Source organism: Carassius carassius, chromosome 48 (assembly GCF_963082965.1).
Source record: "Carassius carassius chromosome 48, fCarCar2.1, whole genome shotgun sequence".
Classification (NCBI taxonomy): domain Eukaryota; kingdom Metazoa; phylum Chordata; class Actinopteri; order Cypriniformes; family Cyprinidae; genus Carassius; species Carassius carassius.
The window spans coordinates 1,455,589-1,473,539 of record NC_081802.1 but is presented as its reverse complement, the minus strand read 5'-3'; the positions used below and the strand labels follow the sequence as shown (position 1 = coordinate 1,473,539).

At 38.3% G+C, this 17,951-nt stretch overlaps 1 protein-coding gene across 18 annotated transcripts in view; it reads left to right on the top strand.

Moving 5' to 3' along the window:
* Positions 1-17,951, top strand: part of LOC132131136 (receptor-type tyrosine-protein phosphatase S-like) — a 131,888-nt gene that overhangs the window by 78,071 nt on the left and 35,866 nt on the right. For 9 of the 18 annotated variants that reach the window (XM_059543096.1, XM_059543099.1, XM_059543105.1 and 6 more), the window contains 6 exons: positions 123-704; positions 1,644-1,780; positions 1,871-2,015; positions 7,308-7,616; positions 10,789-10,982; positions 16,475-16,501. In XM_059543096.1, coding sequence (XP_059399079.1) covers positions 123-704; positions 1,644-1,780; positions 1,871-2,015; positions 7,308-7,616; positions 10,789-10,982; positions 16,475-16,501 — 1,394 coding nt within the window. The remainder of the gene's footprint in view (positions 1-122; positions 705-1,643; positions 1,781-1,870; positions 2,016-7,307; positions 7,617-10,788; positions 10,983-16,474; positions 16,502-17,951) is intronic. The other 9 variants (XM_059543108.1, XM_059543113.1, XM_059543107.1 and 6 more) reach the window with 2 other exon arrangements.

Sequence of the window (17,951 nt, the reverse complement as noted above, 5' to 3'; positions counted from 1 at the left end):
GGTCACTCAAAGGTTCTCTGGTCAAAAGAAATTAAAACTAAGCCAAAGCAAGTATTTCAAATGATGTCTAGTCCCAGTATTGAATGTTTACATCTATGTTATTTTCTTATCCTGCCCTGCAGCCTTGCCGAAACCTCCAGGTACTCCTGTTGTAACCGAAACTACCGCCACCAGTATCACTATCACCTGGGACAGTGGCAACCCGGAGCCCGTCTCCCATTACATCATCCAGTATCGCGCCAAATCTCCCGAGAGCAAGTTTGAGACCGTGGACTCCATCACCACCACTCGCTACAGCATTGGAGGACTTTCTCCGAACACCGATTATGAGATCCGGGTGTCAGCCTACAACACCATTGGCCAAGGCCCACCCAGTGAACCCGTTGAAGCTAGGACTGGGGAGCAAGCTCCCGCTAGCCCACCACGCAATATCCAGGCCCGTGTCATCTCCCAGAACACCATGATGGTACGCTGGGATGAACCCGAGGAGCCCAATGGACAGATAAAGGGTTATCGGGTCTACTACACCATGGATCCATCTCAGCCCATGAACATGTGGCACATCCATAATGTACAGGACAGCGTGATCACCACCATTCAGAGTCTGGTGGCCACTGAGACCTACACCATCAGAGTGCTGGCCTTCACATCCGTAGGAGACGGACCTTTCTCAGATCCCATTCACGTCAAAGTTCTTCAAGGAGGTTAGTTTGTCTATTGAGTGTTTACTTTCCGTGTTGGCTGAGAAAAAGATGTAGCATGGTGAGTGTCGCAATTGAAGAATATTTGTTGCTAATATTGCTAATTGGGTGATCTAATAGTGCAGCAAATTGAATTTAGATATTGATAAAGTCTGTTTTCAGTGTTCGGTGGGCTAACAATGTAGCACGGTAAGCTTGGTGATTTGAAAAATGTCTTTTCATGTTTGGTGCGCTAATGATGCAGCAAAGTAAGTTTCGCAATTGGAAATGTACATTGTATTGGTTGAGCTAATGATGTAGCAAGGTGAGTTTAACAACTGAAAAAAATGTCTGTTGCTAAAATTCGGTGAACTAATAGTGTATTAAATTGAATTTAGCGATTGAAAATGACTGTTGTGTTTGGTGGGCTCAAGATGTAGCAAGGTGAGTTTAGCTATTGAAAAAGTCTGTTTTCAGTGTTTGGTGAGCTAACGATGTAGCAAAGTGAGTTTTGTAATTGTAAAAGTACATTGTTAGTATTGGGTGAGCTAACGGTGTAGCAAAGTGAGTTTAGAAATTGAAAAATGTCTGTTTTCAGTGTTCAATTGGCTAAAGACGTAGGAAATTGAGTCTCTGTTGTCAGTCTTGAATTAACTAAATATGTAGCTAAAAATAGTTTCAATATTTGGAAATGTTCTTTTTTATTGTTGTGAAGTCAAAAACAACAGGTTAGCAATTGGCTATGTTTGTTTTCAAAGTTTGCAAGATTAGTAAACGTCATTATAAATGTATTTTGTACCCAGTGTCACTAAATGTGAGCAAGCTATTTAAACTGGGTTATTGTTCTAACTCAGTTGCCACTGGGCAAATGTTTGCACCACATTCACTAAATATACAGTTGTAAATCTCTTTGTTTATTTAGTCTCATGTCTATTAAATTATCAACACTGGCTCCATTTGTAGTCCCTGGACAGCCGACCAACTTCCAGGTTGGTGAGGTGTCAGACACGAGTGTTGAGCTAACATGGGAACCGGCCTTCGAGAAAGAGGGAATCATCAGTTACGAATTGCATTACAGAGAGGGCAGGCAAGAATCTCAGGTGCCTTCTTCACAGATCTTCTCAGATATGTTATCAGGACCACTTTTGTACATGTCATTAGCAGTAACGTTATTATTTTCGGCCAAACAGGTAAAGAAAACATTCGGCCCAACCTCTTCCTATGTGGTGGAGGGTCTACGTGCAAATACAGAGTACTTCTTCTCTCTGGCTGCCGTCTCCAACAAAGGCATTGGAGCCTTCACCAACGAAATATCCCAAAGGACGTCCCAAGCCAGTATGTAGTCCATTTCCTTTCCTAGGGACATGAATGAAGGGTTGGGGGGTCTAATATTGTATTTTGATTAAGAAATGCCAAGACTTAATGGCTATTTTGAGGTTTCGATGGGATACAACACCACACTGATGAAAGGGCCACTGTAACCTTCACCCTCGTTTTCCAATCCAGGGATATTGTTTATCGACTACAGAAATGTCAAAAGTAAATGATAATGGTGTGCTTGTGTGTGCAGCAGACTGAATGCTTGTCTGGTCCCTGGTTCTTGACAGGTGTTCTGCTTCAGGTTTTCTGGCAGTGGTTCTCCTTGCTTTGTTTATGCATCTGAATGACACAAAACAGCATCACTTTTGAGCCAGAAGTGAGTTTTGTTTCATGCAAACTGCAAAGGTGATGTTGTTTTGATGAGAATTTTTCAAAATGAGTTGGCAAAGCTTTATGCTCTTGAATAATTCCTTTCTGTGCATGTTGACGAATTGTTTTAAAAAGAAGATAAAAACGAGCAGAACAAATTGTTTGTAAAAACATTCTTATGTAAATCACTGCTTTACACATAATCTGATGTTTTAAACATAATTAATATCTTTTTTTTGGAAGATAAAGGTTAAAGCCCAAACTTTTCAATGGCCTGTGTTGTTTAGTTTAATGGATTCCTTGCCCTTCAGCGGGATGGTGTCACACACACTTTTTTTTTCTTCTTTGTTTGGTTTTTCTTTCATCTGGGTCTCTCTATGTCACAGTTATGTACTTCAGAGATTTCCTACATGTGAAACAAACAAATCAATGTGGGTTGATTGATCTGCGGTGAGCGTGCCGTTTGGCTCCCCTGCGCGCTCCCTCCTTTCTTCTGTGTTCGTATTTCTTTTTCATGTGTCAACAGCAAATGTACTTTTTTTCCTCCCATCTGATTGAGGCGCACAAAATATTATTGACTCTGGGGTCTGCCATGGCTTTCCACCACATCTAGTCCCTGACTGTGTATTACTGAAAGCAGAGCAGTCAGTGACCTGCAGGTAGTCAGCATTTACGCTGGGAGACCGGCTGAATTATTCAAGCCTCCGGCCTAAAAATACACCCTTGCTGAGTCGCATCATGATTCGGTGCATGAAATCATCTGAGCTTGTAGGAAACCTTGCAGCTGGCATGTGCCCTGTGTTAAAAAATTGCTGTTACTTGTATTCAGCTCAGAAGTCTGAGAGCATGAGTGAAAATGCATCTATTTTGCAAAGGTTTTCCTTACAAAGCATAGTAATTTGTGAGTGAAGCTGAACTGCCCCCAAACATCATGTATTTCCATTGCGGTCTCAGTCTTTTATACCAATCTAAGATACATTTCAGTTATATTTCTCTGAGTGATTGAAATTATAATTGTTCTTTTAATTTATTTTATTTTTTATTGAGCACAGACCACTTTCTGAATGAATAATGGGTGACAAATGCACTTGTGAATGTGGCATTTTCACAATTCTGCATGATTATAGCTAACTCCCATGCCAGATCAACAAAGAAAAAATGATGTGCACCTTCAGAATGATTCCTATAATTGAGCTTAGATTATTTTTTAATGTAAAGGTTAAAAACTCAATTTAATGTCAACATGAAATGGCATTCAAAACCCATTTTACTTTTGTAATCTGATGTAAGGGATATTGGAGAACACATTTTTTGATAAAAAAAAAAAAGGCTTGGAGGCAGAGCAACTTAGTACATTTGATTACCAAGATAAAGTTTGTATTTCTCTTTGTAACTTTGCAAAAATTAATGTATTTTGTTTTCATGTTGACGTTAGATGCTCCTTTTGGTTAAAGTTTTTTTTTTACAAGATTTGATTCTTCAGATACACTTTCAGTGTGTGGAAGATGCCACAAAGCCATGGCAGCAGATGTGGACCATTTTAACTCATCTTCTGTTTCTACCTGTGTGGCTTGTTGGTGCAGAATGGGTGGGGTGGGATGGGGTTGGGTGAGTGAGTGAGTGCTGGGATGCAATAAACCTGCTGCATTGACACACACTGTAAAAGAGAGAGAGCAGTGAATGCATGTATTTCTCCCATTACCCCCGGGGGGCGCTCTGTTAATGCATCCTTTGACCTCTGGCATGTTGTGTACACTGTGTGTGTTCCCTTCTGTTCCATCTTTATATGTCTGTCCCACTGTCGGTGTCTTCATATATTGTATCCTGGAACAATGCGGTGCACTTTCTACCTCCATTTTTCTTTCTAGCTCTTCTGTTTCACTTTGTCTCCTGAAATGAAACTAAAGCTCACCTGCTCTGGCTTGACGTCACCTGGTTTAAATTTATTTCTGTTCATTACGCAGGTTTTCAACGTTATTTCATTTTAGTTTGGTTTTACTCTAACATACTTGAGGAAACAGCTTTTTTTGCTCTTATTTTTGTGGTTAAGTTTAACGTGCAAGCTCGACATGCAGCAGTGCTTAGCATTGCCAATGCAAATCCATTAAACTAAAGATGAGAGTAAGTATCCCGGTGGGACAGCCGTAGGCTTACGGGATTTCACTTTGTCCCGCAGGATCTCACAGAGATGTGAGACGTGGTTCACTACATCTGCCAACGTCTTCCCTCGAGCATAAACTAAAGTAGTGCAGATTTACCCATAACAAGGTCAGGGAGGCGACAAGCTTGGACAGTTAGAAGCAATTTAGCACAAACTCACCTCAACCTAACATATAAACAAACATTACAGTGTGGTTTCCCAAGAGGTAAGTGACCGTCGTTCAGAGGAAAGCCCAGTCTGCCACCTCACGTTTCAACAGTCGGCCACATAACCAACTTTACAGTGCTTATTTGTAGGCGTACAGTGACCTTGAGGTGTAGAACTGTCACATACACTTGCAGAATTGGTTCAGATCCCTTCACAACTTTGTGCAGGCTAGAAAGAGTGCCATCGTCTTCACAGAGAATTCCCAAGATGTTCAAACACTTATTGGCCAGTTCAACTTCAGGATTCCCTCTTTGTAGATCTATATTGAACTACACCAAGTGGCAGACTGGACTTCCTCACGAAGGCGTGAAAGGAAAGTCTATTGTGTTTGTAGCTTTTTTGGTACAGGACTGCTCAGTTGGAACCCAGTCAGGTCACTGTTGGTGGGTCAGGCCACAGTTACGAACCAAAGCCCCTGAAATGGTCTGGCAGAGAGTACTCACCTCACCCTCCATATCCCCCAACTTGTTGTCAACTTTGGGGGATGTGTCCAAACTCTTGAGGGTTAGTGGAGATAGACACTCCTACCTTGACCAAGTAGGTGCAAGAGGGAAATGTGCTTAAGAGTCAATGGTTATTGAGTGATGCACAGGTTTCAAACATGGTCATAGAGGGTCCACAAACTGGGGGCAAGGGTTACCGCACCAGTCTTTATCTTGGGATTAGTGCAAGACCATCTTGAAGGTCCACAAGTAGATTCCAATCAGTTCGGTCAATTGTTCCAGCTCGCAAACTAATTGCGAAACCTTTTTAGCCAAACAAAACTGTACTTGCATTTGTTTTTCACCTTTATTCAAAGCAGCGTCACAATTTGTACCTGTATTACGTCATTCTGTTAACCGTTAACATCTTTCGATATTGGTTTTGTGGTAGAACTCTTTTTTTTTTTGAAGAGGGATTTCACTTGGAGGTCCACAAGTCTACATATAGATTGAGTCCAATCAATTGTTTGATCATGAGCCTAAACCTTCAGGTAGTTTTGCAACTCTCAGATACTAAACTTTCCTCCCGCACTCAAACCGAGTTGATTTATGAGAACTGAATGCAAATATTCTTCAAGAGAGTAAGTATACCTTCAGAAAATATTTTCAAATGGAGGATGGAAATCCAGTAATAAATAGGGCTCTGAATAATGTCACTCACTGAACTCTGGGACGGGTGACACCTATGATGAAAGCTGGCTGGTGACGGGACAAATCTGTTTCTCAAACAAAAGCACAGCTGCGCTGCTGATGGGTTGAATTGGAGTGGATTATATAACTTGGGTATGAATGGTTGGATGTTAGTGAGGTGCTAGCACCCTGATCTCAATCTTGTGGACCCTCAGGCTATTGCAAACAGTGAATAGTGCAGACTGATGAAAGCACAGGGAAAGCTCTCTCCCTCCAACCAAAAAAAAAAAAATCCAGACTTCAGTGTTATTGGACTAAACTAAATTAACATAAAGAGTTTGATCTGAGCTGTATTCGGTGAGCTCAGCAGTAGAAGGAGAGGGCCGAACCCAACCGACTCTGGGGAAATATAGTCTCCCTCGAATCGGGTGCTTGTGGTAAGAAAGTCTTTAAAAGTTAGTGTTTGAAGAAGTCAGGTACGTATAATGTACAAGAAAATGTTTTTGTGTTTTTGGTTTTGTTTTGGTTTTTGCTGTTTTTAATGGTCTTCCTTTCTGTTTAAAGCTTGGTGGCTTTCCATGATTCTTCTGAGTTGAAATTTCGGTCCTAACAGTTTCTTTCCAACCATTGTTTTGCGGAGAGTTTTTCCTCATTTTTCCATAATCCGTTTTGAATGACTTTTCTTTTGTTTTCCAATGATGGTGCTCATCCATTTGAATTTCAGTCACAAATTATTGGGATTTTATCCCCATCTGTCCATTTACCCCTTATTCATTTGTGTTAGTAATGGCTTCAGGGATCAGCACGACTTTTAATTCTTGATTTTACAATGAAGATAAATATTTTACAGCCCTTTAAACGGTATAATGCATTCCTATGCTCAAGCATTTAGTAAGCAGACACTCTGTGCATTTTAAACGAGACTTTTATACTGATTTAGAATGGCACAGAAGTTGTAATTTCTGATATGTGCGAGGGGAAGTACCTGACAAAGACGCCCCGAAATACTGCAATGAATGGCCTTCATTCAAATGCAAATAATGTGATCTATTTTCCCCTCATGGTGGAAATATATCCTGAGAGCCCAGGGTATTTACTGTGAAAGATGGGTTAAATCTTTGGCTCGCGTACAGCTGGTTATAGCTGGCTAAACTGTTGTATCTTACACCCAACATCTGTGGTGTTACTTCTAGATCTGTGACACAGAAATCCAGCCAAAGTTAAGCCTTCATACTTCATATTAATGTATGCATGCCAAACACCCCGACCCATTCAAAACCAAGCTTTTCCGTTTGCATTTGGTGTTTTTTTGGTTTTATGTTTCAGTACGTCTCTGCTTAATTTTTTTTTCAGTTGTTTTTTCCCTTTTATCATTTTCTTTTTCTCTTTCCCATCTTTTCGTTTTTTGTTTTCCACCCTTTCCTCCCCCCCCCCCCCCCCTTTCCCAAACCTGAGCAGAGCCCTCCGCCCCCCCTCAAGACATTAAGTGCTCCAGCCCCAGCTCCACCACCCTGCTGGTAAGTTGGCGCCCTCCGCCGGCCGAGAGCCAAAACGGGGCACTGTCCGGGTACATAGTGCGCTACGCAGTGGTGGGGGCCGGGGCCAGCACGGAGCCCTTGGAGGAGCCAGCGGTGCCACCAACGTTCAGTACAATCTTGCTGCAACGGCTGGAGAAATGGACCTTGTACCAAGTCACTGTGGCAGCCTCCACCAGCGTGGGTCCGGGTCCCGCAAGTGAGCCGCAGCTCTGCCATACAGACGAGGATGGTACTTAAACCCTCATTAACATTACTCACTTCAAAGCTTCTTTTCTAACTTGCTTTCATATATAGAATCTCGAATCTTAAAACAAAATGTCAAGTAATGCATTGAATTAAACATGATATTTTTAAATAGTATTTCATTATTAATCTTTAATAACTTTGAGAAATGTGCCAGTTCACCAAGACAAAAAACACTTCTTTAAGCTACAAAACAAGTGGTCCTTTAGGGGGTTTCCACCTGGATTTGGCATACCCAATTTGAAATGTTTACCTTACACACATACAAATGGTGACATTGTATAGAAAACATCTTGAAATACAAAATAAGATTGTAATTCTTCAATGAATAACATTATATATGTTTCAGATATTACAATAAACACTACGAAAAGTAGGTGCTTCTTGATTTATTTATTTATTTATTTATTTTTTTTGTATTTAAAAGTCTGTTATTCAGACAGGTTCTATTTAGACCAGCTATCTGCGACTGATATTGTTTGATTCCAGAAAAAAACAAAACTATTTTTTCCCAAAAGAGCGTACAGGAGTTATTGAATTATAACTGAAGGGAATTTATATACCTATAAATTATAAAATCTAAATCTAAAACAGAATCCACATCCTCCATCTTTGTCATTCCTTACGTGTGCATCTTTGTTGTCTCGTGTGTTGAGCATCACCTCAGGATCCCGCCTGCCTCCTGGAGATGAGATGCCAGCTGCTGCTGCTCACTAGTCTTCAACACAAACTAAAACAAAGAATTCACTGTTTATGCACACAGTTTTTGCATTATAATAATAGCAATTTTACAAAATCAAAATGGATATTTACTGAAATGGTATTTTTATTCCATTCTGCATACCGCATCCTCCACTGTAAGTTTTTGTCAGAAAAATTTTTATCAGATTATTTGCTGTGCTTTCATGTTTCAAAATAATAATCTTTTTTTTCTGTGGTGCACATCTGTGACAAAACAGATTTCAAATGACAAAAGCAGAGAGAAACGTGAAAATACATTGTGAAATTCCTGAGAATGACAGCTTTCTTATGATATTGGTTTCAAAAATCAAAAAGCGATACAAATGCATATTTATGCCTAACTTTACTACTTCTTATATCATAAAACCAAAAGTTATGGCATTCATTGTAAAGATTCAAATCGAAGCTTTCAAATTATACCATATAAGCAAGCCTTTAAAAAGGAAGTATAAAGTAAGGCAGGACCTACTTTCCTACAGCCACCATATTTGGTCTTATGTTTTCCCCCCATTTGTTTTCCAGTGACCTTTTATGGTCTCTGGCCGAGCTTAGTAAGAAAGTAAATCTAATAAGGTGAAGGAGGCGAGAGGAATGTTGATTATATGTCTGCGAAGACAGCTCACTCTTTTGGGGAGGAGATCTATTGACTAGCATTACGTGATAGAGGAAACATTGACTTAGCGTCATTTTCTCCCTTCACTTCTCTTTGTAAAGCAGTCGGACAGTTTATGAGCACTGAAATAAATCCAGCTCGAGTAAGAAATTGTGTCGGATGTTCCCCGATGACAGCAGTCTTTCTCAATGACTGACAGCGCTAGTTCAAGATACAAGCTAGTAATCAATACGGAGCACAGCCTTTTACTGGTGCTTTGGGCCGCCCTAGGATGGATGGTTTTGACGGGCTGGTCAAAGCTAAAGAAGGGTCAGGAGAGCGGGAAGGCATCCCCAAGACCTCTGATGGGAAATCTCATTTGTCCAACCCAAAACATGGAGTTATTTGGGTAGCAATACATTATGGCAGTCACATCCTTGGGACTTGTACCTTATAGCATCTAACACGGAATAATCGGGCCCCAATATACAGTACTTGCCCTTATGCCGTCTTTTATCGACCATCCAGGAAATGGGTCTCCTCCTTACAGCAGTGCTGAATGACTGGAGGTATTAAACATCAAGGCCTCGTATAAAAGGATTTTCATTAGCTCGCAGGTAAAAGACTGCAGACGGCAGACTCGAGAAACTGATCAGTAGGGAATGATAGTGAAATGGAAGGGGATGAAATGGTAGCTCGGGTATATGGAGGTGTGATATTACAGTTGATTAAATGTCCCTGAAGATGAGCGCTTAATCAGTAGCCTGGTTTCACATAATTGAATGTACGTACTAGCTGAGACGCTAGGGCTTAGTTTCTTTTCATCCGTACAGAGGTTGGCATATCGTATGCTCTTGAGGTGCTCCATAAGGATTGGTACATTGTACTATTTTGGAAGTCTATCCATGTCGAATCAGATGTAATTAAAGATGATATTGTTTATATGGGACTGAAACTGAGTTCTGTAAAATATTCCATGTAGATCCTGACATTATAGCTAATAAATGCTGGGGAAGCCATGTTTAGGGAATGATATATCAGGAACCATGATTGCTGCTATGTAGAAAGATGTGTTCTCTTCAAGTCCAAGTGGTTCGGAGTCTCATCGGGATTGAAATATTGTCATAACTGACTTCTAAATTTGGTAAATAGTGAAACAATTCTTTAAGATCAAATGGTAGTCAACAGAGACTCATTGTTATATGAGTATATGTTGAAGTTCAAGTCTCATGTAAACAGTTTTATTGCGTTGCATGATTTTTATAATGAACTGAGGTTGTGTAAAGTATCTCATGTATATCTTAGTGTTTTCACGTTTTTTTTTTTAAGCCCCAAAAGTCTGGAAAGTAAAATTTAGGTTATGATATCTCAGGAACTATGATTGTAAACTATGTATAAATTGGGAGATTGGTAGAAAAATGTGTTCCCTTCAAGTCCAAGTGCTTTAGAGTCTCATGGGGATGAAAATATTTTTAAAACTGGCCTCTAACTTTGGTAAAAAGTAAAAAAAAAAAAAAAAAAAAAAATCTAGATAAGTTAATGTTAATTTTGCGTTAAAGACTAAAGATACCAATTAATGTGTTTTGATTGTAAAACTTCACCTTCGTATGTCGTTTACATCATTATCACAGCTACTATTGCTCAAACTAACAGTAATATGAACAAACATTAGGTAAGTAACTCACGTAGTGCAAAGGAACACCATAGTATCATATTGGTGAGTTTTGCACAGGCAAAAACCACCATTATCTTTTTTTAAATGTAGTTTTAATGTTAATAAAATGGTTATTTCAATCCCTCGTGGCGTCATCTTCTCCCATCGCAGTGCCTGGGGCCCCCCCTCGCCGCGTGGAGGTCGAGGTGCTCAACTCCACCGCCATCAAGGTGATGTGGCGCTCCCTGTTGCCAGGGAAACAGCACGGGCAGATCCGTGGGTACCAGGTGCACTACGTCCGTGTGGAGAACGGCGAATCTCGCGGCCTGCCCCTCATCAAGGATGTCATGCTAGCCGATGCACAGGTATGTTTGCGCGACAATGATCATTAATGTTTCTTGTTGCAAAAAAAGTTGTAGCGTTATTATTTTACTTGCCACGTTTTTTGTCATCTGACATCATCAAGGGTGCGCAGATGATTGGTTAACTCTTGCCAGTATTTAACACACACATGGCCATTGCAACAATTGTATGAAAATCCTTTTATAAAGAATGTATTTATAGGCAGAAACTCTGGTGTTTGTTACTGGGGAAAGGTCATAAACATTTTATAATGAACTGAGGTGTGTATATTTCATTTCAAAGCACAAGCGGCAAAAGAAGAAAAAGCAAGCGAGTGCCTCTGGCTGCTACCTAAAATTATAATACAAGCTTCTGTCATGAAAACAGCAGTGAAATTACAGATATTCTCCTCACAGCTGCAAATATTACAGTTTTGGACAACCCTTACGAAAAATAACCATGGTTTTATTATAGTAAAACTATGGTTTTTTGGCGTGTTGACTACCATTTGTATAACCACAGATTTACTACAAATACCATGGTTAAACTATGGTTAATTTAGCAAAACCATGGTTAATTTGTGGTTACCATGGTTTAACTATAGTAACCATGGTTTTTTGGTTTTATTTGTAGTAAAACCATGGTTAATTTTCATAAGGGAAACCTTGACTTAAGATTTTAAATTAATGAAAGGATCATGTACAGTTGTCTCTTGCGTGGGAATTTGTTTATATTATGCCGATATGTGGCTTTATCCTGCACACACATTATATATCACAATCTTTTATTCATCTGACATTGAATTCATTTTATATATGTAAATATTCAATATCAGTGTTGGGGAGTTACATGTAACGGCGTTACGTAATTTAATTACAAAATTATTGTAACTGTAATTAGTTACAGTTACTACGAAAAAATGAGTAATTAAATTACAGTTACTTATGAAATTTTTAACGATTACAAAGGGGATTACATTTGAATATTTACACACATCCACATACAGATTTAACTGATTTATTTCCCAAATTGCACTGACTATACTGAGACGTACCGCCCTAATAATTTCCGGGATGCGGAAACACAGTCTGGTTCGTAGAATCCAGTCATAAAAACGGAATGCCTAACGTGGACGGATTATGCCACATTATGGATGACTAAATCAAAAGTAGGTCAGTACATTTGAATCAAAACATGACATCGACTAGTGTCTGTGAATAGTAAGCCACAAAAATGCAATATATGACTCCTGCACGTTCCGCGTGTCTGTGGAAATCAGGCGCGGACTGGACACCGGGAGAACCGGGACAATTCCCGGTGGCCTGGCAGCCGATTTTGCCCCACTATTTAATATCATTATTGTATAATTGCCTGCCGAATGTACTAAAGCGATCATTTGCGAATCCGCCATTTGAGAATTAAATCTCTAATAAACAGTGTTGGGAAGGTTACTTTGGAAATGTAATAGGTTACAGATTACAAGTTACCCTATTTAAAATGTAATAGTAGTGTAACTTTTTTAATTACTTTAATAAAGTAATGTAACTAATTACTTTTGAGTACATTTTGATTACTTTTATAAATTTCTAATGAATGTTAATTTGCAACTGTTAATCATCTTCAACCATTTTACACCATGCAGGTTTAACCTTAACAGTAGTGCTCAATACTGTCAGACTTTCATCATTCTTCATCAGCTGAATTAAGATGATCACATTTGAACACATCCACCACACAATCAGACTTTAGTACTGCCTTTTACTTAGAGATTGATCTGAAGTTCAAAGCAGATTTAAAATCAAAAGAAATAGTTTATAGATACTGTTTTTGAAACCAAATCTTTGCATAACTACAGGCATCTAACTGCATCTAACAATGGTTTGGGGAAAAATAGTTAATAAAAAAAATAAAAGCATATACATCAACTCAAATACGGTTATCTAATAAGCATGTGTCCTATTTTGTGTACTAAACTTGTGTACTATTTTGTGTACTAAACTTGGTGTCTTTCTGAAACACTGCTGTCTCTTTGTATATGATATGATGATAGTTTCTCAAAATAAGTAAAAAATGCTCATGAAGTGACTGTTCTAGAGATTAATTTCCATGAGGGGTGGACTGGGGAAAAAAAATAGGCTGGGAAATCTCACACTCATACACCCACAACACATTCTGAAACATGGACAACACTATTTTTTTTTGGACCTGACATGAAAAAGATTTGAATCCTTAGGTTGGGGACATGCAACGTAATTAAGAGTTCTCTCCTGAACTGCACCTTCACTTCCATTATCCATCCATCTCTCTCATGACTTTAATACTGAAGATTTTTATTTGACTTTTACCATGTTTTGTAAGTGCAATTTTGTTTTTTTGGCAAATGAATTACCACTTGTATTTATTTTTACTACAAATTCCATAATTAAACCACGGTTAGTGCCATACAATAGGCTACATTAATTTTCCTAAGGGTTTTGTTTTTGTATCCACTAGCTCCCCCTAAACCTATGATAAAATATGATGATTTGTCTGCTAACTTACTACTGTAACATTACAAAAGATAATAATGACGTCGTTTATACAGTATTTTGAGTGATTGCGAGCAATGTGCTGCTGCTGCTTGACTAAGTAAACAAAGACAAAACTACATTAGCATATTTACAGATGAAACTGACCTGCACCTGAAACCCTGAACACAAGTGTCGCTTCTCTGCTCCAGCTGTGCGCTTACACAGTCCACTCTTTTCTTTCTCTCTCTCGCGTTGATTACTTGGAGTCTGATCCAAACCGTTCGGCGGAGGCGCGGAGAGCGCGCGAGCCCAACCATTGCCAGTCACGACTAACCGATTCATGATTTATTAGAGATTTAATTATCGAATGGCGGATTCGGAAATAATCGCTTTAGTATATTCGGCCTGCAATTATACAATAACAATATTAAAGTAGAAGGCCAAATCGTCTGCCAGGCCACCGGGAATAGTCCCGGTTCTCACGATGTCCAGTCAGCGCCTGATTTCCACAGACACGCAGAGCGTGCAGGATTCATATTCAGTCTTTTTGCGGCTTAATATTCACAGACATCAGTCCATATCGGGTTTTGATTCAAGTGTACTGACCTACTTTTGATTTATTCGTCCAAAATGTGGCATATTGCGTCCGCGTTATAGGCTGAATTCCATTTTTATGACTGGATTCGAATGTGTTTTCCGCGTCTCGGAGATTATGGGCCATATGTCTTAGTGCAATTTGGGAAAGAAATAAGCTGTATGTGGATGTGTGTAAATATTCAAATGTAATCCTCTTTGTAATCGTTACAATTTTCATAAGTAACTGTAATTTAATTACTCATTTTTTCTTAGTAACTGTAACTGATTACTGTTACATTTATTTTGTAATTAAATTACGTAACGCCGTTACATGTAACTAGTTACTCCCCAACACTGCTAATAAATCATGAAGTGTTAGTCGTGACTCGCGCGCTCTCCGCGCCTCCGCCACACGGTTTGGATCAGACTCAGAGTAATCAATGCAAGAGAGAGAGAGAGAGAGAGAGAGAGAGAGACAGAGAGAGAGACAGAGAGAGAGAGAGAGAGAGAGAGAGAGAGACTGCTGGAGCAGAGAAGCAGAACTACTGTTCAGGCTTTCAGGTCAGTTTCATCTGTAAAGATGCTTTTTTGTCTTTGTTTTTTTATTTATTTAATCAAGCAGCAGCACGTTGCTCATCAGTCATCACTCAAAATACTATATAAAGGACATCATTATTATCTGTAGTAATGTTACAGTAGTAATTTATCTGAAAAATAAAATCCGATTTTTTTATAGGTTTAGGGGGAGCAACGACAGACAACAACACAACCCTTACGAAAATTTACATTTTAATATTTAACTATAAATCCAGAGAAAATGGTTACTATTGTTTAACTGTGATAACCAAAAATTTTAAATTATTTTACAAATGCATTTATTTAAAAATAAATACAAATCCATTTGCAAAAAAAAAAAAAAAATTAAACAAAGGTTATTTTACTTTTATATAGGCTAATAAAAGCAAGGTTAATTTTTGTAAGGGAAAAACATGACTCGTGTAGGCCTACAGTATTAGGATTTTTCTATAAAGATATTGTAGTATTGTAGAGTATTGTATTGTAAAGTATAGTTTTGTTCAATCTTGAGTATTAAAGTCATGAGAGAGATGCATAACGGCAAAATAAAGAGACTGAAGAGAAAAATGGAAGTGAAGGTGCAGTTCAGGAGACAACTTTTAATTATTTTGCATGTCCCCAAATTAAAGATTTAAAATAGATAAAAATCGTTAGATAAACGATTATAGACGAAATAGATAAAATAAAAAATAGTTTTGTCCATGAATTTGTTTGTACGAGTTTGAATTTTTCCAGTCTGAATTTTTTTCCCAGTCCGCCCCTCCTGTAAATTAATGGCAAAGACATGGTTTCATTTACTACACATAGGCCTACTGAAGCTCGCAGTGTTTTCAACCTCTGCCGCCTCAATATAGGAGTACACGAGCACATAAACATAATTTCTAGAACTGCTTTGTGTCACTTCATGTGCATTTTACTTATGTTGAGAAAACTATCATCATATACAGAGACAGCAGTTTAAAAAAAACACCAATGTTTCAGGAGTTTATTACACAGAATAGGACACATGCTTATTAGATAACTGTATTTAAGTTGATGTATATGCTTTTATTTATTATTCTTTAATTTTCACAAATTTAGAAAAGTAATCAAAATGTACTCAAAAGTAATTAGTTACATTACTTTAATAAAGTAATTGAAAAAGTTACACTACTATTACATTTTAAACAGGGTAACTTGTAATCTGTAACCTATTACATTTCCAAAGTAACCTTCCCAACACTGTTCAATATTTAAATATATAGAAATCAGAATTTTAGAATAAATTTAAATATACAAATAACTTTGATTTAATATTGACTCTCAGTGTTGTGAGGTAAATATCACTGTAGTTTTCTGTTTTAGCCAAACGTTTAGTTTTTCCAATAAAATGTCATGGTATATTCATTTGTTTAAAATATTCATTAGAAATTTTATATGAAAATACATTTTGGGGTGTAAAAATATCGCTACGGTACCTTGAGGTGAATTATCCCCATGCTGTTATGCATCAAGTTAAATTTGCACTGCATAAGACAAATCTTGGAGTATTTCTTCGAAGATTTGCCTTTATGATCTGATTTAAAACTCCACAGCAGACATTTTACACTTTTAGTAAATGAAATGGTGAAAAAACCACAGGAATGACATGCTCAGATAGCAGTGGCCACTCAATTTCCAGCCTCGTCTTCAATCTTCACCATTTTTTTCACTCTAATCCACACTGACCTACTTTAAAACACTCTGCCGTTCTTCCATTTCCTTGGCACTTTTACCTTGTTTCATCTTATGCTTTCCTCTCTTTCTTTCTGTCTGTCTTTCTCCTCTCTTTCAAACCGCCCTCCCTCTTTCCCCTCCCGGGTGGGGGATGTTAGTGGGAAATGGACGACACAGCTGAATACGTGAGTATGGCTTTCGGGAGAACCTGTGATGTTACATCAGACCTGCTTTGTATCTCGGTCATTTATTGTATTTACAGGCAGAAACTCTGGTGTTTTTTACTGGGGAAAAGTCATAAACATTTTATAATGAACTGAGGTGTGTATATTTCATGTAGATTCTAACGTTTTCGGGTATTTAATTGCGAAACACATCTGAGAAGCCATGTTTGGGGTATCATATATCAGGAACTATAATTGCTAGCTTTGTACAAATTGGCAGATTGGTAGAAAAACGTGTTCCCTTCAAGTCCTAGTGGTGCAGAGTATCATCAGAGTATAAATATTTTCTAAACTGGCCTCTAAAGTTGGCAAAAAGTGAGATATTTCAAGACAAACGATGAGTCATTGGGTCTATAGCAGAGGCATAAACCCAGGTCACGTAAATAACGCCTGTGGTGTTTTTCCTTGGACAAAATGTCATAAAAACAAAGAAAATTGATTGATGCATATAGATTCACACATGTATGTTGGAATTAAAGTGTCATGCAAAGAGTTTTTGTGTTGATATAGTTTTATAATGAGCTAATTTTTGTCAGAGAAAGAAACCAACTAATGCAACCTCATGTCCAGTGTGTGTGTGTGTGTGTGTGTGTGTGTGTGTGTGTGTGTGTGTGTGTGCGTGTGTGTGTGTGTGTGTGTGATGGCGGTAGAAAAATATTAATGGTGCACAGGGGGAATGATGTAACATCAGGGTTCCTTTATGCCTGGCATGAAAGTGTTTTGTGCTGTGCTGTTGTGCATTAGGTATAGTACAAACAAAGATTAAGCTTATTTTGTGCAAAATTCAAGCGACCTTTTGAAGAAATGAGATATGCATTTTATTTATTTTTATAAGTAGATCATTTGCCAAACCCAAAAATTGCATGAATATTTTGAACTGGTTTGATGTGAAGCTCAATTCCCTGTAAGCAGAAGGACCTGCAGTTGCTTTTCTCTCTGTGAGTGCTTGGCATTAATTTCCTCTCCGTCATGCACGCTGATCAAAGCTCACTCGCTTCCACGTGAAATATTGGAAAACAGGAGGCCGAGTGTGTGCACAGCTTACCGGCCGACCCGGAGAGAAATTCATTATTCTGACGGTCTGTTTGCTCAGACTCTCTATTGAATTAATTCACAGACATGTGTCGTAGATGAGCAGGAATTGTAATCTATAACCTGGTCATGCTGGATGACATGCTAAATGTCAATAATAATGATCCACACTTCTGTAGAAATTAGGTGCACTTCTGAATATATCTATATATGTGTGTGTGTGTGTATAGTGCATGTAGAGAGAACAAGAATTATGTATTATTTATCAATATTTATATTTACAAAATGCGATCAAATACAGTACAGACCAAAAGTTTGGAAACATTACTATTTTTAATGTTTTTGAAAGTAGTTTCTTCTGCTCATCAAGTCTGCAAAA